The 20,630-nt window shown below is 44.0% G+C and overlaps 1 protein-coding gene across 1 annotated transcript in view; it reads left to right on the plus strand.

The window, feature by feature from the left end:
• The window catches only part of ADCY8 (adenylate cyclase 8), a 164,787-nt gene that overhangs the window by 142,180 nt on the left and 1,977 nt on the right, over positions 1-20,630 (plus strand). The window contains exons 14-16 of the mRNA XM_070942014.1: positions 11,383-11,541; positions 15,812-15,958; positions 20,037-20,129. Of these exons, the coding sequence (XP_070798115.1) occupies positions 11,383-11,541; positions 15,812-15,958; positions 20,037-20,129 (399 nt within the window). The remainder of the gene's footprint in view (positions 1-11,382; positions 11,542-15,811; positions 15,959-20,036; positions 20,130-20,630) is intronic.

Genomic DNA, 20,630 nt, shown 5'->3' on the forward strand with positions numbered 1-20,630 from the left:
CAGCTCTGCGCGCCCGTGCATTGAGAAGTGGCTCCTCCTCTTCGTCCTCTTCACTTAAAGGAGCTTCTGGAGGTTCTGAAGGTCCTGGCTGAATCCCTGCCTCTGGCACCACATCTTCTCCAGCCTCCTCATTGTCTGACTCAGGTGCCAGCTGCACAGGCTGCTGGCACAACACCACACCAGCCTCCTCGCTGTCCGAATCAGCTACAATCCGCACAGTCCGCTGACGGGCCACAACAGAAATCGAGTTTGACACCCCTGACATATGGGATTGGGTGTAGGTCAAAGGGTGTAGGTCAAAAAAGTCAAGATGGCAGCCACAATCATGCCGTTAAAGCTCCGCCCCATTTTTCGTTGCATCGCACCGACTCTCCAACAGATACTTCAGATGGAATGATTTCTAATCTGTCCATTTTATGCTACAGATTTTCTTCAAAACTCTTAGAAAGTTAGAGAAGTGCAGGCTTTCCAGAAATAACTTTTGGGAGCGACTCTTTTTATGACCCAGAGTGGCCATTCTTGGGCCTGTTTTAATTTAGAAAATGTTAGGTAAAGAATATAGGAGGAAGGGATTATATCACATATTTAGAAATGGGATATGCAAGTAGTCCTCAACTTACAATCATTTGTTTAGTGACCATTCAAAGTTATGACAGCACTGGGAAAAAGTGTTTTACGGCTGTTTTTCCTCACAATCATTGCCGCATCCCTGTGGTCACGTGATCAAAATTTAGTTGCTTAGCAACTGGCATGTACTTATTTGCGCCCTTCTGACCAATAAAGTCAATGGGGAAGCCCAGATTCACTTAACAACCACGTTACTAACTTAACAACTGCAGTGATTCACTTAACAACTGTGGCAAGAAAGGTCGTAAAATGGTGCAAAATTCACTTCATTGTCTTGCTTTAGCAATGGAAATTTTGGGCTCCGTTGTGGCCCTACGTTGAGGACTAATTGTATAGATATCCAGTATAGTCTGCAGCAGTGGTGGGATTCAAAAATTGCTACTACCGGTTCTTTGGCCGTGGCTTGGTGGGCGTGGCTGGGTGGGCGTGGCAGGGGAAGGATACTGCAAAATCTTCATTCCCTCCCTACTCCAGGGGAAGGTTACTGCAAAATCCCCATTTCCTCCCTACTCCAGGGGAAAATTACTGCAAAATCCCCATTCCCTCCCTACTCCAGGGGAAGGATACTGCAAAATCCCCATTCCCTCCCCACTCCAAGGGAAGGATACTGCAAAATCCCCATTTCCTCCCCACTCCAGGGGAAGATTACTGCAAAATCCCCATTTCCTCCCCACTCCAGGGGAAGGATACTGCAAAATCCCCATTGCCTCCCAATCAGCTGGGACTCGGGAGGCAAAGAATAGATGGGGGTAGGGCCAGTCAGAGGTGGTATTTGTCGGTTCTCCGAACTACTCAAAATTTCCACTACCGGTTCTCCAGAACTGGTCAGAACCTGCTAAATTCCATCTCTGGTCTGCAGTGGTACCTTCATGACAAATTATGGTTCGTGAAGTCATAATGTAAGCTCTACTCTTTCTTCTTTAAGTGGCAGCATCACAGGTAAGGTTGCAAAGGGTAAAAGTTGACACTGTGACACATATTTTGGCACTTGCCTCCCACTCCACCCTGCCCGTTCTCTGAATATAGGGAGAAGGAATAGCACTTAGATTTAAATACCACCTGATAGTGCTTTACAGCACTCTCTGATTGGCTTACAACGTCAGCATATTGCCCCCAACAATCTGGGTCCTTATTTTACTGACCTCGGAAGGATGGAAGGCTGAGTCAACCTTGGTCAGGATCAAACTCCTGACAGTGAGCAGAGTCAGTCTGCAATACTGCATTCTAATCGCTGTGTCACCAGGGCTCCTGGTATAAAATCTTGGCAGGAATTGAATGGCCAATAAGCTAAAATCTCACTGAAGGCCGAGAAAACCTACAGTAGTTTCTCTCTTCAAACATCCTGCAAGAACCAAATAAAATCTAGTCAACCGCTTTCCATGATGACTTGGCCCACACGGTTAAGTCACGGTTAGGATCTGACCTGGTTTTAGATGTGAGACCATCATGAAATCCTCAGGCTGTGGACTTTGTGGTTAGTTGCGAAATCGTCTCCGACCCATCATGACCCCATGGACAACATTCCTCCAGGTCTTTCTGTCCTCTACCATCCTCTGGAGTCCATTTAAGCTCACACCGATTGCTTCAGTGACTCCATCCAGCCACCACCTCGTTCTCTGCCATCCCTTTCTTCTTCTGCCCTCAATCGTTCCCAGCATTAGGCTCTTCTCCAGGGAGTCTTTCCTTCTCATTAGGTCACCAAAGTATTTGAGTTTCCTCTTCAGGATCTGACCTTCGAAAGAGCAGTCAGGGTTGATCTCTTCTAGGAGTGATCAGTTTGATCACCTTGCAGTCCAAGGGACTCGCAGGAGTCTTCTCCAGCACCTTAGTTCAAAGGCCTCAATTCTTTGGCGCTCAGCCTTCCTTGTGGTCCAACTTTCACAGCCATATATTGCAACTGGGAAAAACAGGCTGTGGACTAGATTAGGAAATTGGAAAACCTCCCAGTATGGAGAGAAGAAGGGCAAATGATTTCCGCATCACTGCCCAGAAAAATTAAAGGATGGTGGTAAAGATGGCAGTAAGGGATGTAGTAGCTCAGCGGCTAAGACGATGAGCTTGTCGATCGAAAGGTCAGCAGTTCAACTATTCGAATCCCTAGCGTCACATAATGGAGTGAGCTCCCAGCTTCTGCCAACCTAGCAGTTCGAAAGCATGTAAAAAATGCAAGTAGAAAAATAGGGACCACCTTTGGTGGGAAGGTAACAGCGTTCCGTGCGTCTTTGGTGTTTAGTCATGCCGGCCACATGACCACGGAGACGTCTTTGGACAGCGCTGGCTCTTCGGTTTTGAAACTGAGATGAGCACCGCCCCCTAGAGTCGGGAACGACTAGCACATATGCGCGAGGGGAACCTTTACCTTTACTATGTCAGTGTTTTTCAACCTTGACAACTTTAAGAGGGTAGCTGGGGAATTCTGGGAGTTGAAATCCACCCCTCTTAAAGTTGACAAGGTTGAAAAACGTTGGCCTATGTTGCTGCTTGACCCAAGGGAATCATTTTAAAAATGAGATATTTGCTCATACCGTTTTCTCCTTCTTGTGAAAAAAAGAACTGGAGGAAATGAATTTCTCATGAGAGGAACAATCAGGTGCAAAAGATTCTTTCGGGCTGTTATCCATGCTGAGATTTATCAGAGCTTTTAGCTACTGAACGTTGCTCTATGTTTTCAAAGCGTTCTCAAATGGAACGAGCCAGTCCTTTGAGGGAGAAAATGTCCTACCCATAATTCACAAAGGGAGTTCATAGCAAACAACTGTCAGATTTCCCACTCAAGCTGCAATCTTCTATTCAGTCTGCTATTTTTGTTCCTGCTTTGGTTTCAGGTTCATCCTTAATGAGAAACTTTTATTTAATTTGTTTTTAGAAAATCCTGAGACTGGCACTTTTTTCCCCACCATAATGTAATTTCTTCTAGAGGTCTCTTCTCCCACAGTCAATAGGTCTGCATGATGTCTTCTGCAAAGTCCTCAATTTATATTTTTTAAAAAATAATGTTTAACAAGGACTGTATTAGACTTCATTAGCCTTGTGGTAAATCAGATATCCTTTGAAACAGTCGTTGGGAAATAGAAGCAGTGGCTTTTGAACTTAAATATTATATGCTTCTAAAATCATTTTGTTGCACTCTGGTGTCTGGGAACATAATCAAGTTACACTAAAGCAAAAAGGAACTCATAAACCTACAATATTTTTCCAAACAAACAAGAAGGAAGTTTAGCTAGCTGGCAACATCTATTAGACCTTAATGGATCTCAATAGCATAAGAAGGTTTTTATGCGGTCAGTATTTGGATGGCCCCAGGCTTGTAAACTACATAAAGTAACAAAAGGGGGTGGAATCAGAAAAGGATAATGGAAAACCACTTTTGTGTTGCCAAAAACAAAACAACATGGACGTGTCTATGAAAGTCACCAGAAGTCAAGTTCAACTTGGAAGAGATTTCATTTTGTTTAAACTTTGTTTAAAGAGCACATAATGATCTGAAATAGTGTCTGGTAAAACTTTCGTGGCTCTTTAAAGAGAGATGGTTTTCTATCCATTTGTTAGACAATAAAAAATTGCCAAGGGAGAACAAATATTCAGTGAAAATCTCATAAATAAGGTACTGTTTTTTTGCTCCCCACTTATTCCAGTTATGAACTGGACAAGGGATGTCTGACAAGCATTTTCCCCTCAGTTTTCATGTGGTATGGAGTCTCCCTGATAAATGTGTGTGTATGTTTGTGTATGTTTGTATGTATCTGTGTGTATGTTGTATATGTTGGTGGGGGAAACCTTCAAGTCAATGTTGAGTCCTAGTAACTGTCTGGACAGGTCCCTGCAGTTTTCTTCGCAAGACTTTGCAAGTGGTTTGCCATTTCCTCCTTCTTAGGGCTGAGAAAGATTGACTGGCCCAAGGTCACCCAGCTGGCTTTGTGCCTAAGGCAAAACTACAACTCACATTTCTCTATTCCTAGCTCAACGCTTTAACCACTACACCTGTGCTTCTCACCCTAGGCAACTTTAAGGTGCCTGGACTTCAACTCCCAGAATTCCCCAGTCAGCATGCTTGGAGAAGTTGATATGGTTAAAAAAACGTAATGCACTAGACCCGTGATGGCGAACCTATGGCACGCGTGCCACAGGTGGCACGCGGAGCCATATCGGTGGGCACGCAAGTGTTGCCCTAGCTCAGCTCCGGCGTGCACAGCTGATTTTTGGGCCTTCCTGTTCCACCGGAAGTCAGCAAACAGGACATTTCCAGCCTCTGGAGGGCCTCTGGATGGGGGGGGGGAGGCTGTTTTTGCCCTCCCCGGGCTCCAAGAAAGCCTCTGGAGCCTGGAGAGGGCGAAAAACGGGCCTACCGGGCTGTTGTAGCCTGTCAGCAGCCTGTGTGCTGTGTTCTTTGGGGTCCGTAGCTGGGGCAGAACACGTGCCCACCTGTTCTGTCCCTGTCTCACACACGCACACAAACAGATATCCAGGGGTTAAATAAAACTGGCAGACAACAAATTCTTTCGATAAGAGGATCGGCAGCAACCCAGTAGCTGCTTGCCAAGAACTTTATCCATAAAGGGAGGGGTTGTTCCTCCGACAGATTAAGCCAAACAAGATACACACAGTTCAAGAATTGTCAAGTCCAGTCCGTATTAATTCCAAGGCAGATATCGTTGTTGCAAAGATACAATGTGACTCATTAGTAGTTAGTTTTGTCTGTCACAGAGTCTGAATGGCCACCTCACCCCCTTTTATCCCCTGTGGGGTGTGGTCCAGTGACTCAGCTTAATCTCTGGCACGCCTCCTTTTCTGCTGCGTGCGCTTGTCTCTCCGACGCTGGCGACGCTGACGCTGACGCTTGTCTCTCCGACGCTGGCCAGCCAAGACTTATCTCCATCACTGTCCGACAGTGAGGAGATACCTGGCTCCTGGCCAATCTCTTCTCCCTTGGGAGACACCTGAGGCATTGCCAAAGAGGAGGGTCCTGGAGAGAGAGGCCAGGCCAACTCCTCTCCTTCATGTTCGGAGCCTTCTCCCTCCGATAAGTCGGCCTTGGGGGTCAGAGTCACAACACCACCCTGCCATCGTGTGCCAAAAGTGGGGAGAATGCGGGGGGGTCGTGCGCGCATGCATGGGGGGGCGCATTGGATTATGGGTGTGGGCACCCGCATGCATGACCCCCTGCGCTCCCCCCGCTTTTGGCACGTGACGGCAAAAAGGTTAGCCATCACTGCACTAGACCTATGTTTTTGTACATCTATTGTGGCACATAGTCATTAAGCATTGTAGTTGTCATTTATCTCTGCTTAGGAATCAGAAATATAACATATGAAAAAGGGATGGTGTTCTGTCCCCGTCCCACACACGCACACAAACAGACAGCCGGGGGTTAAATAAACTGGCAGACAACCAATTCTTCCGATAAGAAGCTTGGCAGCAACCCAGTAGCTGCTTGCCAAGAACTTTACTCACAAACAAAATATACACAGTCAAGAATTGTCCAGTTCGTAAAATAAATCCAAGGCCGATAATGTTGTTTCCAAAGATGCAATGTGACTCGATAGTAGTTAGTTTTGTCCATCACAGAGTCTGAATGGCCACCTCACCCCCTTTTATACCCTGTGGGGTGTGGTCCAGTGACTCAGCTTAATCTCTGGCACGCCTTTTCTTCTGTTGCACGCGCTTATCTCTGCGACGCTGCCGAGGATCCAACCAAGACTCATTTCCCTCATCATTGTCCACCTGTGGCTGCGTGGACGTGCTTGGCCCCTATCTCTTGACCTTCGGCAGACACCGAAGGCATTGCCAGAGAGGAGGGTCCTGGAGAGGGAGGCCTTGCCAACTCCTCTCCTTCACTCTCAGAGTCCTCTCCTGCCAATGACACAGGATCAGGTAACGGAGCCACAACAGATGGTATCAAATATAAGAAGGACAAAGGCAATATTTCTATGGACGCAATACCCAGAAATTCCAGTTAACTTTAGCACTCAAATGTCTTCACATTTGGTGGTATATAAATAAGCATTACCCATCTCCCCCAATAATATGTGATGTGATAATACCACTTTATAATGCCTTGGTAAGCCCACACTTGGAATACTGCATCCTGTTTTGGTTACCACGATATTTAAAAAATATGTTGAGATTCTACAAAGAGTGCAGAGAAGAGCAACAAGGATGATTAGGGAGCTGGTGGATGAAACATACGAAGAACAATTGCAGGAATTAGGTATGTGAAAAAAAGGAACTAGGGATGACATGGTAGCAGTGTTCCAATATTTGAGGGTCTGCCAGAAAGAAAAGGGGGGGGGGGTTAACAGTTAACCTATTCTCTATCATCAGACGCTTTTTTTTTTTTACTTTTAAAAGCATTTTTTCGGCCGAAGTTGTAGAAAAAATACTTTTAAAAGTAAAAAAAAAAGCCTCTGATGATTGTGCGGCTCAGCTGGGCATGTGGGGGGGGACAGGGATTTTTGCTACCAGTTCTCCGAACCACCCGCCTCCATCGCTACCGGATCGGGCAAGCCGGTCCGAACCTGGAGCATTTCACCCCTGCAAGGGAGGTACTAATACCACTCCATAAAGCCTTAGTAAGTCCACACTTGGAATACTGCCTTCGGTTTTGGTCACCACACTATAAAAAAGATGTTGAAACTCTAGAAAAAGTGCAGAGAAGAGCAACCAAGATGATTAGGGGACTGGAGACTAAAATATATGAAGAATGGCTTGGCATGGCTAGTCTAGTGAAGAGAAGGACCAGGGGAGAGATTATAGCAGTGTTCCAATATTTGAGGGGCTGCCACAGAGAGGAGGGGGTCAAGCTATTTTCCAAAGCACCAAAAGGCAAGATAAGAAACAATGGATGGAAACTGATCAAGGAGAGATTCAACCTGGAAATAAGGAGGAACTTTCTGACATTGAGAACAATCAACCAATGGAACAGAAGTTGCCTTTGGAAATTGTGGGAGCTTCATCACTTGAGACTTTCAAGAAAAGATTGGACTGCCATTTGTCAGAAATGGTGCAGGGTCTCCTGCTTAGGCGGGGGTTGGACTAGATGACCTATAAAGTCCCTTCCAACTCTGTTAATCTGTTACCTCCAAGATCTCTTCCAACTCTGTTACTCTGTTACTCCTTGTTTATCTTCAGCTCATTTCGTCCAGCCAATAACTAAACTGTGACTCCAGCACAAAAGGTTAGTTTAACATGGAGTGCAGTAAAAGTGCAATGATGCCCATGGGTTTTTTTTTTTTTTGCTAAATTACACATCCAGAGATTCAAAGGACATTGCACCATGATTGGTGCAATGACATTTATAAGTTTTCACACTGGAATTCATTTGATGTCTTTTAAAACTTTGGTTTAGATGGCTATTCTTAAGGACAAATTGCACATTACATTATTTATTTATTTATTTTATTATTAAAATTTATATGCCGCCCTTCTCCTGAAGGACTCGGGGCGACTCACACAAACAAAACAACAACAATAACACCTAAAACCAATATAAAAATTAAAATCCCCAAAATTAAAACCTCGTAGTTGATCAGGGAGTTTGCTGGAACAGCCGTGTCTTCAGGCCAGCGCGGAAAGTGCGGAGATCGGGAGCATGAATTACATATTGTGCAACTTCTGTTCTAATTTTAATTACTTCAAAGTACCTATGCAGCCGTGTTGATCCATATCAGGATCTTTTCAGAGAGGGAGAAGAGTTTTAACCCTTTCCTCTCTAGCTTATCCCCAGGGAACATTTTAAAATGAATCGTGATGGCACAGTGGTTAAAATGCAGTACTGCAGGCCACTTCTGCTGCCTGCAATTTGGCAATTCAAATCTCACCAGAATCAAGGTTGACTCAGCCTTTCATCCTTCTGAGGTGGGTAAAATGAGGACTTAAATTGTTGGGGGAAATATGCTGACTCTGTAAACCGCTTAGAGAGGGGCTGTAAAGCACTGTGAAGCGGTATATAAGTCTAAGTCCTACTGCTAAAAGGAAAGAAAAATTGACTCAATTGACTTTTCCTTTTTTTTTCCCTTTTCTTTTTTGTTTAAGTTTAAAAATGAACTTTATTGAATTTAAAAATATTAACAAACAAAACGAAAAGAGAGAATATACAAATTTTCTCTCTCTTAAAATTTACATTTTCGATCCATAATTACACTAACAAACTAAGTACATATAATTGTATAAACACGTATATACAAATCTACAAACAGTGACTTATTTACCTTTACTATCTATCTGATGGTGCTTTTTTTTTTTTTTTTTGGCATTTCCTCTAATTCTTATCTTTACCCTTTTTTCCTTTGGTTTATCCACTTATACCATCTGTTCCATACTATAAAATATTTTGAGTCTTCCTTATCTTTTAATTCTAGAGTTAACTTATCCATTTCTGCGCATGTATACATTTTTTGTATTACTTCCTGATCTGTTGGCATACAATCTGTTTTCCACAATTGTGCTATAGCCAATCTGGCCGCCGTAATTGACTTTTCCAAAGGTGTTTTTTTCAAGAAGCAACTGGACTTTCTGGTTTTTCTTTGAAGATGTTTCGCTTCTCATCCAAGAAGTTTCTTCAGCTCTGACTGGATGGTGGGGACTCAGAGCTGAAGAATGATGAGAAGCTTAGATGAGAAGTGAAACATCTTCAAAGAAAAACCAGGAAGTCCAGTTGCTTCTTGAAAAAACACCTTTGGGACAATCTGGATGACTGAGAATCTCTATAGACAGAGTGGTTGGAAGAGATTACACTCCAAAAGATAGATTTTAAACCAGAGATGCTCCTCCTAGGAATGATTGATAGAGAAATGGAAAAAAATCTCTATTATATTATATTGTATATTCTAACGGTGGCCAGAATTACTCTAGCGCAAATGTGGAAGTTGACCAATACACCATTGGAAGAAACAATAATAAAGATAATCCTCGAATGCGCCGAAATGGATAAATTAATGATGGAGATCAAAGAAAGAGAAAACTCGGATTATTATAAAGTGTGGAATAGGTTTTATACATGGTTGGAAAACAGAAATCAAATTAAGAAATAAGAATATAAAGTGAAATTTGATATCAACATACTGGATATAAATGTAAATAATGATCCTGCTAACAAAACAGTTAATTACGAATATTTAAAAATAAAGAGAAGGAGCGGGAGGATAAAAGCTAAGAGTAAAGACAAAAGTCGATGCAGAAAGTTGTAAAATTGTATATATCTGTTGTTAGTATTGTATTTTAACGTCTGATGGGTGCGTGTTTTTGTTTTTTGTTTTTGTCTCTTATTTCTTTTGCTATTGTGTGTTCGGTTTTAAAATGTAAAATACTCAATAAAAATTATTTTAAAAAAGAGAGAGAGAGAATCTCCATAGACAATGGAGATTCTCAATTGACTTTTACTTTACAAAGAAAAAAAAACACACACATGGAAATGGCTAATGTTTAGAGGAATGAATTAAAATATATTTCCTTATGCCCCAAGATTCTGATCCCAAATGTTTAGTTGACTAGATTAATATCAGACACAAAGGATCAGGACCATACATTAAGTTGTAGTTCAGCAAGATTCACTGCACAAGCCCATAAACAAGATCTAGTCAACTAAAGCTCAACACCAAATTGGCATCATGGATAAAAGTCAACAACATTCAAGAGGAGTTGAACTTGGAGCATTTGTGGCAATGTAACATCTCTAAGCTGATGATGCACTTCACTCCATCACCCAACTCTGCCTGATCTTCTCTTACCCTGCAATATACTAGATCTGTGTTTGTCTTTGAAGATAGTCTACAAACCACCCCCAACAGTCTAGTTCCGTGATGGCGAACCTATGGCACGCATGCCACAGGTGGCACGCAGAGCCATATCGGTGGGCATTCGAGTGTTGCCGTAGCTCAACTCCAGCGCACATGCATGCACCGGCCAGCTGATTTTCGGGCCTTCCGTGCCTACTGGAAATCAGGAAACAGGCTGTTTCCAGTCTCCGGAAGGCCTCTGGGAGGGTGGGGAAGGCCATTTTCGCCCTCCCCAGGCTCCAAGAAAGCCTCTGGAGCCTGGGAGGAGAGAAAAACAGGCCTACCGGGCCCACCAGGCCAAAAGCATGGGGAGGGTGGGGTGGCTTGCGCACGCATGCACGGGGGGTGGGGTGCATTGAATTATGGGTGTGGGCACGCACGCGCACACACACCCCTGCGTTCCCCCCACTTTTGGAACACGACGGCAAAAAGGTTAGCCATCACTGGTCTAGTTTGAACATCTCTGAACCAAGTTTCATTAAGGGCCAGACTGTTTCTAAGCCCAAATATAGAAGTTGGTGCTTCTCTACTGGGTCAGCCTAGAATTGATTTGATATCTACCCACACTTCTCTTAGATGCCTATTCTTAAGGATGGACCACGTTCAATTAAAAAGAAGCTAAGAGTACCGATATGCAGTGGCTCAATGGCTAAGATGCTGAGCTTGTCGATCAAAAGTTTGGCAGTTCAGTGGTTCAAATCCCTAATACCGCATAATGGGGTGAGCTCCCGTTACTTGTCCCAGCTTCTGCCAATCTAGCATTTCGAAAGCATGTAAAAAATGTAAGTAGAAAAATAGGGACCACCTTTGATGGGAAGGGAACAGCGTTCCGTGCGCCTTTGGCGTTGAGTCATGCCAGCCACATGACTACGGAGACGTCTTCGGACAGCGCTGGCTCTTCAGCTTTGAAACAGAGATGAGCACCGCCCTCTAGAGTCGGGAACAACTAGCACATATGTAAGAGTCCTTCTTGTCTTTGCAGCTTGAATACACAGCAAGGCTTGACTTTCTGTGGCGTGGCCAGGCCAAAGAAGAAATCAACGAGATGAAGGAATTAAGAGAACACAACGAAAATATGCTACGCAATATCCTGCCAAGCCACGTGGCCCGTCACTTCCTGGAAAAGGATCGAGATAATGAAGTACGTAAGAACTGGGTCCTAGTAATGGACATGGCAAAAAAAGCTAAGCTTCTTTTTAGAGTTTGCTTTCTGGTTTTAATAATAAAGGTTGGCAGGCTGTCAAGAAGAATGGATAGCGCCTTGAGGAAAGTAATGTGGCACCCTTTGCCAAAACATCAGCTTAACCCAGAAAGACAGGAAAGGTTGAGGAAAAAACTCAAAATTGGCCTGTCTTGATGCAGGGGAGGAAAAGAGAATCTTTATCAGGCTGTCAACATTCTGTCATTGTACCTTAAAACACATCCTTTTTAAAAAGGGGGGGGGAATCCTCTATAAATATTGGAATAGCCCACCTTCTGGAGTTTATGGGGGTTCCATTCTTGAACATTTTCAGACAAAGTTTGGACAGTAGAATCCTTGGTGCTCTCTGAGCTTGGTTGTTTGCCTGCAGACATTTCATTACCCAACTAGGTAACATCATCAGTCTGGTGAGAGTGGGGTTTGCTCCATTTATATATGGGAATTGCCTTGCCAGTATTGATAAGGGTGTGGTCTCCTTGGTTATTCCAAGCAAAATGACATTTTGTTATTTGTATCGGAAGCACCTACAGATTATAGACATAGGAGAACTGAGAACCATCAAAAGGTTGGGCCACAGTTTGTCCAGGATGATATCCAGATTTCTGCCCTGGGCAAAGGATTAAATTATGTTTTTTTTTATGTTGTAAACTGTCCATAGTCACTAGATATGAGATGAGTGGCAGATAAATTTTAGAAATAAATAAATGAAATAAATTAGAAGCTGTCAAGGTCCCTTCCAAGCCTGCGATATTAACTCTTTCCTGCCCTCTGAAGTAGCTACAGTATATAGGTAGAAGACATCACCTGCTTCCTTATGGTAAACCACAGGCAGGAGTGGGCTTCAAAAATTTTAGCAAGGGGTTCTCTGTCTGGTTGCTGGGTGGGTGTGGCCATGGTGGGCGTGGCCTAGTTGGCCCCCTGCAACACAGCGGGGGGGGGGGGTGTTTGCCCTCCCCGGGCTCCGGAGTCTTTCCTTGAGTCTCCAAGAGGGGGAAAACGGCCTCCCCAGGCTCCGGAGGTCCTCTGGAGGCTGGAAACAGGCCCATTTCTGACCTTGCCGAACTTCCGGTAGGCCCGTTTTTCACCCTCCCCAAGCCTCCACACGCGCCCTGCACTTACCTGCATCCAAAATTGGCTGGGTGGGGACTCCTGGAAGGGATGGGATGGGCGGGGCCAGCCAGGAGTGGGATTTGGGGGTTCTCCGAACTGCACAGAATCTTAACTAGAGGTTCTCCCGAACCCCTGCGAACCCCCAGCAGCCCACCCCTGGCCACATGTGTTCTTAGCACTGAAAGCATACTTGCTATTTGCAAGAGTAATTCTGTAACGCTGCCTTTGATCTCTCTCCCCAGCATCCCACCCCAACCCACCCAGGCTTTTCCCCCTCCTGCTGTTACATTGAATAATCATACCTGCAGAGAGTTTCTGCATCAGCTGCCTGGATCATTCAAGGTTCAATACAGTAAACACTTATTTACGTAATATGCTAACCTCCCTCTTCCCCAGGGAAGTGAATAGGGAAATGAATGCTTTCCTTTCTGCACAGATTGGCTTAAGGCTCGCCGCATGAAAGCTTCCGAATCAATAAAACAAGCGACTGCAAACAGATTGCATTTCAACCTTTCCCAGCCTCTCCAGATGTGTGGGCAGCTCCTGTTTAATCCGCAGTTATGTAAGGGAGTCAGGTGTTTTATAGGATGTTAATTCTTGGACTCTGCCTTTTTGGGAACTAAAATTAGATTTTGTCAGATTTCCCAAGTAGGCCAGACAGGGCCACATGAGCTAATTCTACCTAATTGTAAGGTCACATTGTCACAATCTTGCAAGTCTGAAAGTACAAATCTCCCGCTGTCTTCTTTACAGTCTGAGAATTTGGGGAAAGAGGGTGTCACTTCACTGTTTTTTCTCCACCCATTATGCAGCTGTGGGCCATGGCAGCAGTCCCCAACCTTTCCAGTTTGGGGGCCAAGCCTAGGGGGTGAGGAGGGGGGGCATGTGAGTGGCAGGTGCACGCACACAGTTCCATTTGTGTGAGCAGCGGACACACGCACTCTCTGCTTCCGCGAATGAATAGAATCAAGATCATGTGAAGTACTAGTACCACTTTACAAAGCCTTGGTAAAACCACACTTGGAATACTGCATCCACTTTTGGTCACCACAGTACAAAAAAGATGTTGAGACTTTGGAAAGAGTTCAGAGAAGAGCAACAAAGATGATTAGGGGACTGGAGGCTAAAACATATGAAGAACAGTTGCAGGAACTGGGTATGTTTAGCTTAATGAAAAGAAGGACTAGGGAAGACATGATAGCACTGTTCCAATATTTAAGGGGCTGCCACAAAGAAGAGGGACTCAAGCTATTCTCCAAAGCACCTGAGGGCAGGACAAGAAGCAATGGGTGGAAACTAATCAAGGAGAGAAGCAATTTAGAACTAAGGAGAAATTTCCTGACAGAACAATTAACTAGTGGAACAACTTGCCTCCAGAAATTGTAAATGCTCCAACACTGGAATTTTTAAAAAGATGTTGGATTACCATTTGTCTGAAGTGGTGTAGGGTTTCCTGCCTAAGCAGGGAGTTGGACTCAAAGACCTCCAAGGTCCCTTCCAACTCTTATTCTATTCTATTCTACTCTACTCTACTCTACTCTACTCTACTCTACTCTACTCTACTCTACTCTACTCACAATGCATGCTCATACAACATTCAATAGCCACTGTGCACACTCACTGGTGTTTGTGATCTTCTGTTCTTTGCGGTTATTTACTGATGGCGATGTGGAATATTTCAACCAAGTACCCTCATCCCTGTTCCTGGTTGATGCTATTTTGTTTGTATAAGGATCAGCACCCCAACCATGAGCTTACCAGCAATAGATTCTAAATATAGATGCATTTGCCCTGGGAAGCTAGCAACAAGTTCCCACATGATCACGATCAAGAAATGTGTATGCAAAAAACAAACTGTTCTACCAACAGAAGAGAATTTTTGTAGCTCCGGGTTCAACCGTGGGCTCCTTAAGGCTCTCTGAGCTTGGTGGTTTTCTTGTAGATGCTTCACTACCCAATGATAGGTAGCATTATCAGTGCTAGATGGTTAACCCCCAAACAAATTCCTAATTCTTCTTGGATGTTTAACCATGTGTTGTAAGATTGAACCTCAGGCCAACCAGCGTGGTTTCTTGAAGGTTAGATTGATGAGCAAATTAAATAAATGGCTTCTCTTCTGCAAGCAAGGTTGCAAGTTGGCCCTGTAGAACAGCCTTCTCCTGGAGATCGGGATAGTGCCAACTCTTGACATTTCATAACATCTTAAAGCCTAGATGTTCCTACAGAAACTGTGGTTGGGAGGTTGAGGAAGCACCATTGGCTGTTCAATGATTGTTGTAATGATGATGTGATTTTTTTTTTATAGCCTCTAAATATATTTTGGCTTTTTAGCAGTGGTGAAATCCAATTTCTTTTTACTACCGGTTCTGTGGGCGTGGCTTGGTGGGCATGGTGTGGCTTGGTGGGCATGGCAGGGGAAGGATACTGCAAAATCTCCATTCCCACCCCACTCTGGGGCCAGCCAGAGGTGGCATTTGCTGGTTCTCCGAACTACTCAAAATTTCCACTACCGGTTCTCCAGAACCTGTCAGAACCTGCTGGATTTCACCCCTGCTTTTTAGTATATTCTTTTATGGACAGTTCTATTGTTTGTTTGGGTTTCATCTTCCTATATCACTAAGTATCACCTTGGTGAACACAGAAGATAGAATCATAGGACTGGAAGGGGCCTTGGAGGTTTTCTAGTCCAACCCTCTACTTAAGGAGGATATCTTATACCATCCTGGTCAAATGAGATAAGCAGCTACCTAAAGCAAACAAATAAGCACTTTTCTTTTTCCTTTTTGCAACCCTGTAATCCTTAATTCGGGGTTGAGTCCGGGTGGAGCTGAGCATTTACTGGCCGGATGCCCTTCGTGACACCTATACGGAGTTCGCAGCAGATATTTTCTCTTAGCTCCCTAATAGAGAAACATCTGCCATTGCCTAGGACTGAACTCTCAACCTTCCGAGTGGTAGGCGAACATCTTCACCTCTAGGCCACCACGCCGCTCAAAATAAACACATATTAACAGCAAGAAAAAAATGCCCATGTTCTCCCCCTCCAAAATGTCCCTTAACGGCATCTTTTTTTCTCCTCTGCTCTACTCATCATTTCTAGGATCTCTACTCTCAGTCCTACGATGCTGTTGGCGTCATGTTTGCCTCTATCCCCGGTTTTGCCGACTTCTATTCCCAGACCGAAATGAACAACCAGGGCGTGGAATGCCTACGACTGCTGAACGAAATCATCGCTGACTTCGACGAGGTAATTTTGCAACCTTTAGGACCCGGAGAGGGAGGGAGAGAGATTTAAGGAACAGCTGGCCAAGCCAATAGGCCCTGGCATTTTGTCAGCCAATCGATTACATTAACCTCTGCGTTTGTGCCATTTTAGCTAGCAGCTAATCTCTTTTTAATTCTGAGGCACACAGTTTGATTTCCAGGATGGAGATGAGTCCAGCTTGAGTAGATGGTGGAAAGCAGCTAGGATAATATCTCCAATATCTCAGGGGCTGCCACAAAGAAGAGGGAGTCAAGCTATTCTCTAAAGCACCTGAGGGCAGGACAAGAAGCAATAGGTGGAAACTAATCAAGGAGAGAAGCAATTTAGGGCTAAGGAGAAATTTCCTGACAGTTAGAACAATTAATCAGTGGAAAAACTTGCCTCCAGAAATTGTGAATGCTCCAACACTGGAAGTTTTAAAGAAGATGCTGGATAACCATTTGTCTGAAGTGGTGTAGGGTTTCCTGCCTAAGCAGGGGGTTGGACTAGAAGACCTCCAAGGTCCCTTCCAAGTCTGTTATTCTATTCAATTCTATAATCCAATTAAGAACAAGGATATGGGTTAGGAAAGCTGAAAAAAGAATGCCAGAAGCAATGTATTGAGACCTTCTGACAAACAAAGTCAATGGGGAACCCAGATTCCCTTAACAACCATGTTGCTAATTTAACAACTGCAGCGACTCACTTAACAAATGTGGCAAGAAAAGTTGTAAAACGGAGGCAAAACTCACTTCACAAATTTCTCACTTAGCCACATAAATTCTGGGCTCATTTGTGGTCATAAGATACTTGTATTCGTTTGAATTATTCTAAAGAGCCTTAGAAATAGATTTCTGCTTTGATTTTCCTCATTATCTGCCAATTAATTACCATCCAACTTCAATGTCTACCTAGGAAAGAGCCTAGATCAATGTTTCTCAGCCTTAGGAAATTCTAAGATGTGTGGACTTCAACTCCCAGAATTCCACAGTTAGCCATGCTGACTGGGGAATTCTGGGAGTTGAAGTCCACACATCTTCCAAGTTCCCAAAGTCGAGAAACATTGCCTAGATTGAAAAATAAAAGACAATTAATGGACACAATTCTCTCAAGGTCAGGAAAGAGATGATAGTTCTCTCATTCTTCATTGAATACTATCAAAAAAAATCTCAAAGGTCCAGTGGCATCATAATTTAATGAAACAACCACGATGATGATTATTATTATTATTATTATTATTATTATTATTATTATTATTATTATTATTATTATTATATTTGTATACCGCCCTTCTCCCAAGGGGACTCAGGGCGGTGAACAGCCAAAATTAAAATACATACGATACAAAAATTAAGATAATTAAAAAAGATTAAATCAATCGGCCTCCCATTTTAAAACCCCAAGTCTATAAAATTTTAAAAATCCCATTAAAAACCCTTTAGGCTAGGCTGGCTTGCTGGAATAAATAAGTCTTCAGGGCCTTACAGAAGGTCCGGAGGTCCGGGATCAGTCGTATTCCGGGAGGAAGCTCATTCCACAGGGCGGGTACCCCCACAGAGAAGGCTCTCCCCCTGGGGGCCGCCAGCCGACATTGCTTGACTGACGGCACCCCAAGGAGGCCCTCTCTGTGAGAGCGTATTGGCCAGTGGGAGGTTATCGGTAGCAGCAGGCGGTCTCATAAGTACCCTGGCCCTAAGCCATGGAGCGCTTTAAAGATGAGAACCAACACTTTAAAGCGCACCCGGAAGACCACCAGGAGCCAGTGCAGCTCGCGCAGGAGAGGTGTTAATTGGGAGCGCCACGTCGCTCCCATTATCACCCGCGCGGCCGCATTCTGGACTAGCTGGAGCCTCCAGGTGCTCCTCAAGGGGAGCTCCATGTAGAGAGTGTTGCAGTAGTCCAGGCGAGATGTGACAAGGGCATGGGTGACTGTGCATAAGGAGTCCCGATCCAGAAAGGGGCGCAACTGGCGTATCAGGCGAACCTGATAAAACGCCCCCCCTCGGGCCGTCATATGCTCTTCTAAAGACAGCCGTGTGTCCAGGAGGACACCCAAGTTGCGAGCCCCCTCTGTGGGGGTCAATGACTCGCCCCCAATAGCCAGCGATGGCACCAGCTGGCTATATCGGGACGCCGGCATCCACAGTCACTCGGTCTTGAAAGGGTTGAGCCGAAGCCTGTTCCTCCCCATCCAGTTTAGATGTTCTGCAGGATTATAGAAAAGACCCCGGGTTCCTTATTTATTTCTCTCGCAACCTACATGGGCTGCTGAAAGGTTAAAGCATAAAAACCGCAATGCAATTAAAACCAGGCAATAAACCCAACCAACAGAATAATTAAACGAAGCTCATAAGCAACAAAATAGAGCCGCCACAAGCCCTCATTGTAACAACGAGCAACACTAATATTCCAACATCTCATGAAAACCTCCCTGGTAACATCTGCGTGGAAAGATGATTGCTACACAAGGATGCACAGATGTGCACAAGTTTATCGTTATTACTTTTCTCATGATCAGCCTGAATTGGGCAACTATAAACGGAAGGTTTTTTTCATTGAGGGTTATGGTCCGTGATCTATGATTTTGGTCAGTATGGGTGCCATGGTTCCAAGTAACACCCCCAAATGAAAGAAAACTCTGAGACTTAAGTTTCCTCAAAATTACATTTTATTAGAGTTGTCATATTGGCACATCTGGGAAAACCCAAATCTGAACGCTTCCAGGTTTTCCCCACCCAAAGGAAAGTCCAAGTCCCTTCCCCCTGCATCCACATGTCCATCAAATGGTCTAATCCAAGCCCCGTCCCAACTGGAGATGCCTCCCAGTTCCAGACCTCCAGTTGCAGGGCAAGATGTCCTGACTTTCAGAGAAAGGAATGTTATTTTGCCTACATATCATCCTGGCTCCATACAATTCCCCCCTCCCAGTTTCCCACAGTAATAAATGTGGCAGGCCTGAAGGCCCAACGAAAAAAGATGGCTTCCAGGCCTGACAATGGGATGTAGAAGACATACTGTAATCCTGAGCTTCCAGTCAACATCAAACTGACTCTCACATTTTCATTGAAAAAAGAGAGAGAATTTTTCACTATTGCTTTCAGACTCAATAGGGGTAGTAAGTACTATGCAACAATTTGTCTGTTAATAATTATTTGTAGCTCTTCTTCCTTTTATGAAGGGGAATGGCATCCTTCAGGCTTACTGATCATCTTTCTTTTGGGTCAATACAATACAGATAGTCCTCAATTTACAACAGTTTGTTTAGTGATCCTTTGAAGTTACAACTGCACTGAAAAAAGTGACCGTTTTCCACACTTACAACCGTTGCAGCTTCCCCATGTGGTCATGTGATCAAAATTCGGCCACTTGGCAACCAACTCATACTTATGACGGTTGCAGTGTCCTGGGGTCATGTGATTCCCCCTTTTGTGACCTTCTGACAAGCAAAGTCAATGGGGAAGCCAGATTCTATAACAGTAACAGAGATGGAAGGGACCATGGAGGTCATCTAGTCCAACCCCCAGCTCACGCAGGAGACCTGTACTAGGGATACGAACCACCAACCTTTCTCATCGACAAACTCAGTGTCCTAGCCACTGAGCCACCTTTAACAACCGTGTTGCTAACTTAACAACTGCAGTGATTCACTTAACAGCTGTGGCAAGGAAAATCATAACATGGGGCAAAACTCTCTTAACAACTGTCTCACTTACCAGCACTTATCATCAGTCAAGGACTGCCTATATTGTCCATTACTCAAAAGCAATAAATCACAGGGTGAAGCAGTGGTGAAATCTTAATTTTTTTACTACTGGTTCTGTGGCCGTGGCTTGGTGGGCGTGGTATGGCTTGGTGGGCGTAGCTTGGTAGGCATGGCAGGGGAAGGATACTGCAAAATCTCCATTCCCACCCCACTCCAGGGAAAAGATACAGCAAAATCCCCATGCTCAAAATTTCCGCTACCGGTTCTCCAGAACCTGTCAGAACCTGCTGGATTTCACCCCTGGGGTGAAGGATGTAAAATGAAATCATTTAGCAAGAATATAACTCATAACCATGACTTTGTAATCCATGTTTTCAGTTATTAGGTGAAGAACGATTTCAGGATATTGAGAAAATTAAAACCATTGGAAGCACATATATGGCGGTATCAGGGCTATCGCCTGAAAAACAGGTAAGGAGCTAATCTGATTTTCTAACACATATTTGTCTTGTTTCAATAGAAGGACAAGAAGGAAGTCACAGCCCAACCAAGATTAGCAGGGCAAAGCATTGTATATAAACAACCCACAAATTCCACTCTCCCTCACACAAATGAAGTCACCTAGCCTGATAACATATAGGAAACAACAAGCTTGGAGCACACCAAGAACTCAACAGTTGAAATCTGAGCTACATAGATTTCCAACTATGGATTTCAAATACTTTTCTATTGCCAGCATTTTTTTTTTCATTTTTTCCATTTCTTATTTTTTCGTCATTGATTTAAGACACCGACGAAGGAAGATTTGTAAGCAGATGTGGGGTAGAGCTGCATATTTTGTTCCGGTCCCATCTCTTACTCTTTGCCAGTTTGAGATCCTAATAAAGCAGAGTTGTGAATTGCGCAGAGGGGTTGTTTGCTTTAATATTTCTTCAGAAACCTAATTCCCCAAAAACGGTCTTATGTCTAAGT

The sequence above is a fragment of the Pituophis catenifer genome, unplaced genomic scaffold (assembly GCF_029215685.1).
Source record: "Pituophis catenifer annectens isolate HBS135680 unplaced genomic scaffold, rPitCat1.0.hap2 SCAF_3, whole genome shotgun sequence".
In the NCBI taxonomy this organism is placed as follows: Eukaryota; Metazoa; Chordata; class Lepidosauria; order Squamata; family Colubridae; genus Pituophis; species Pituophis catenifer.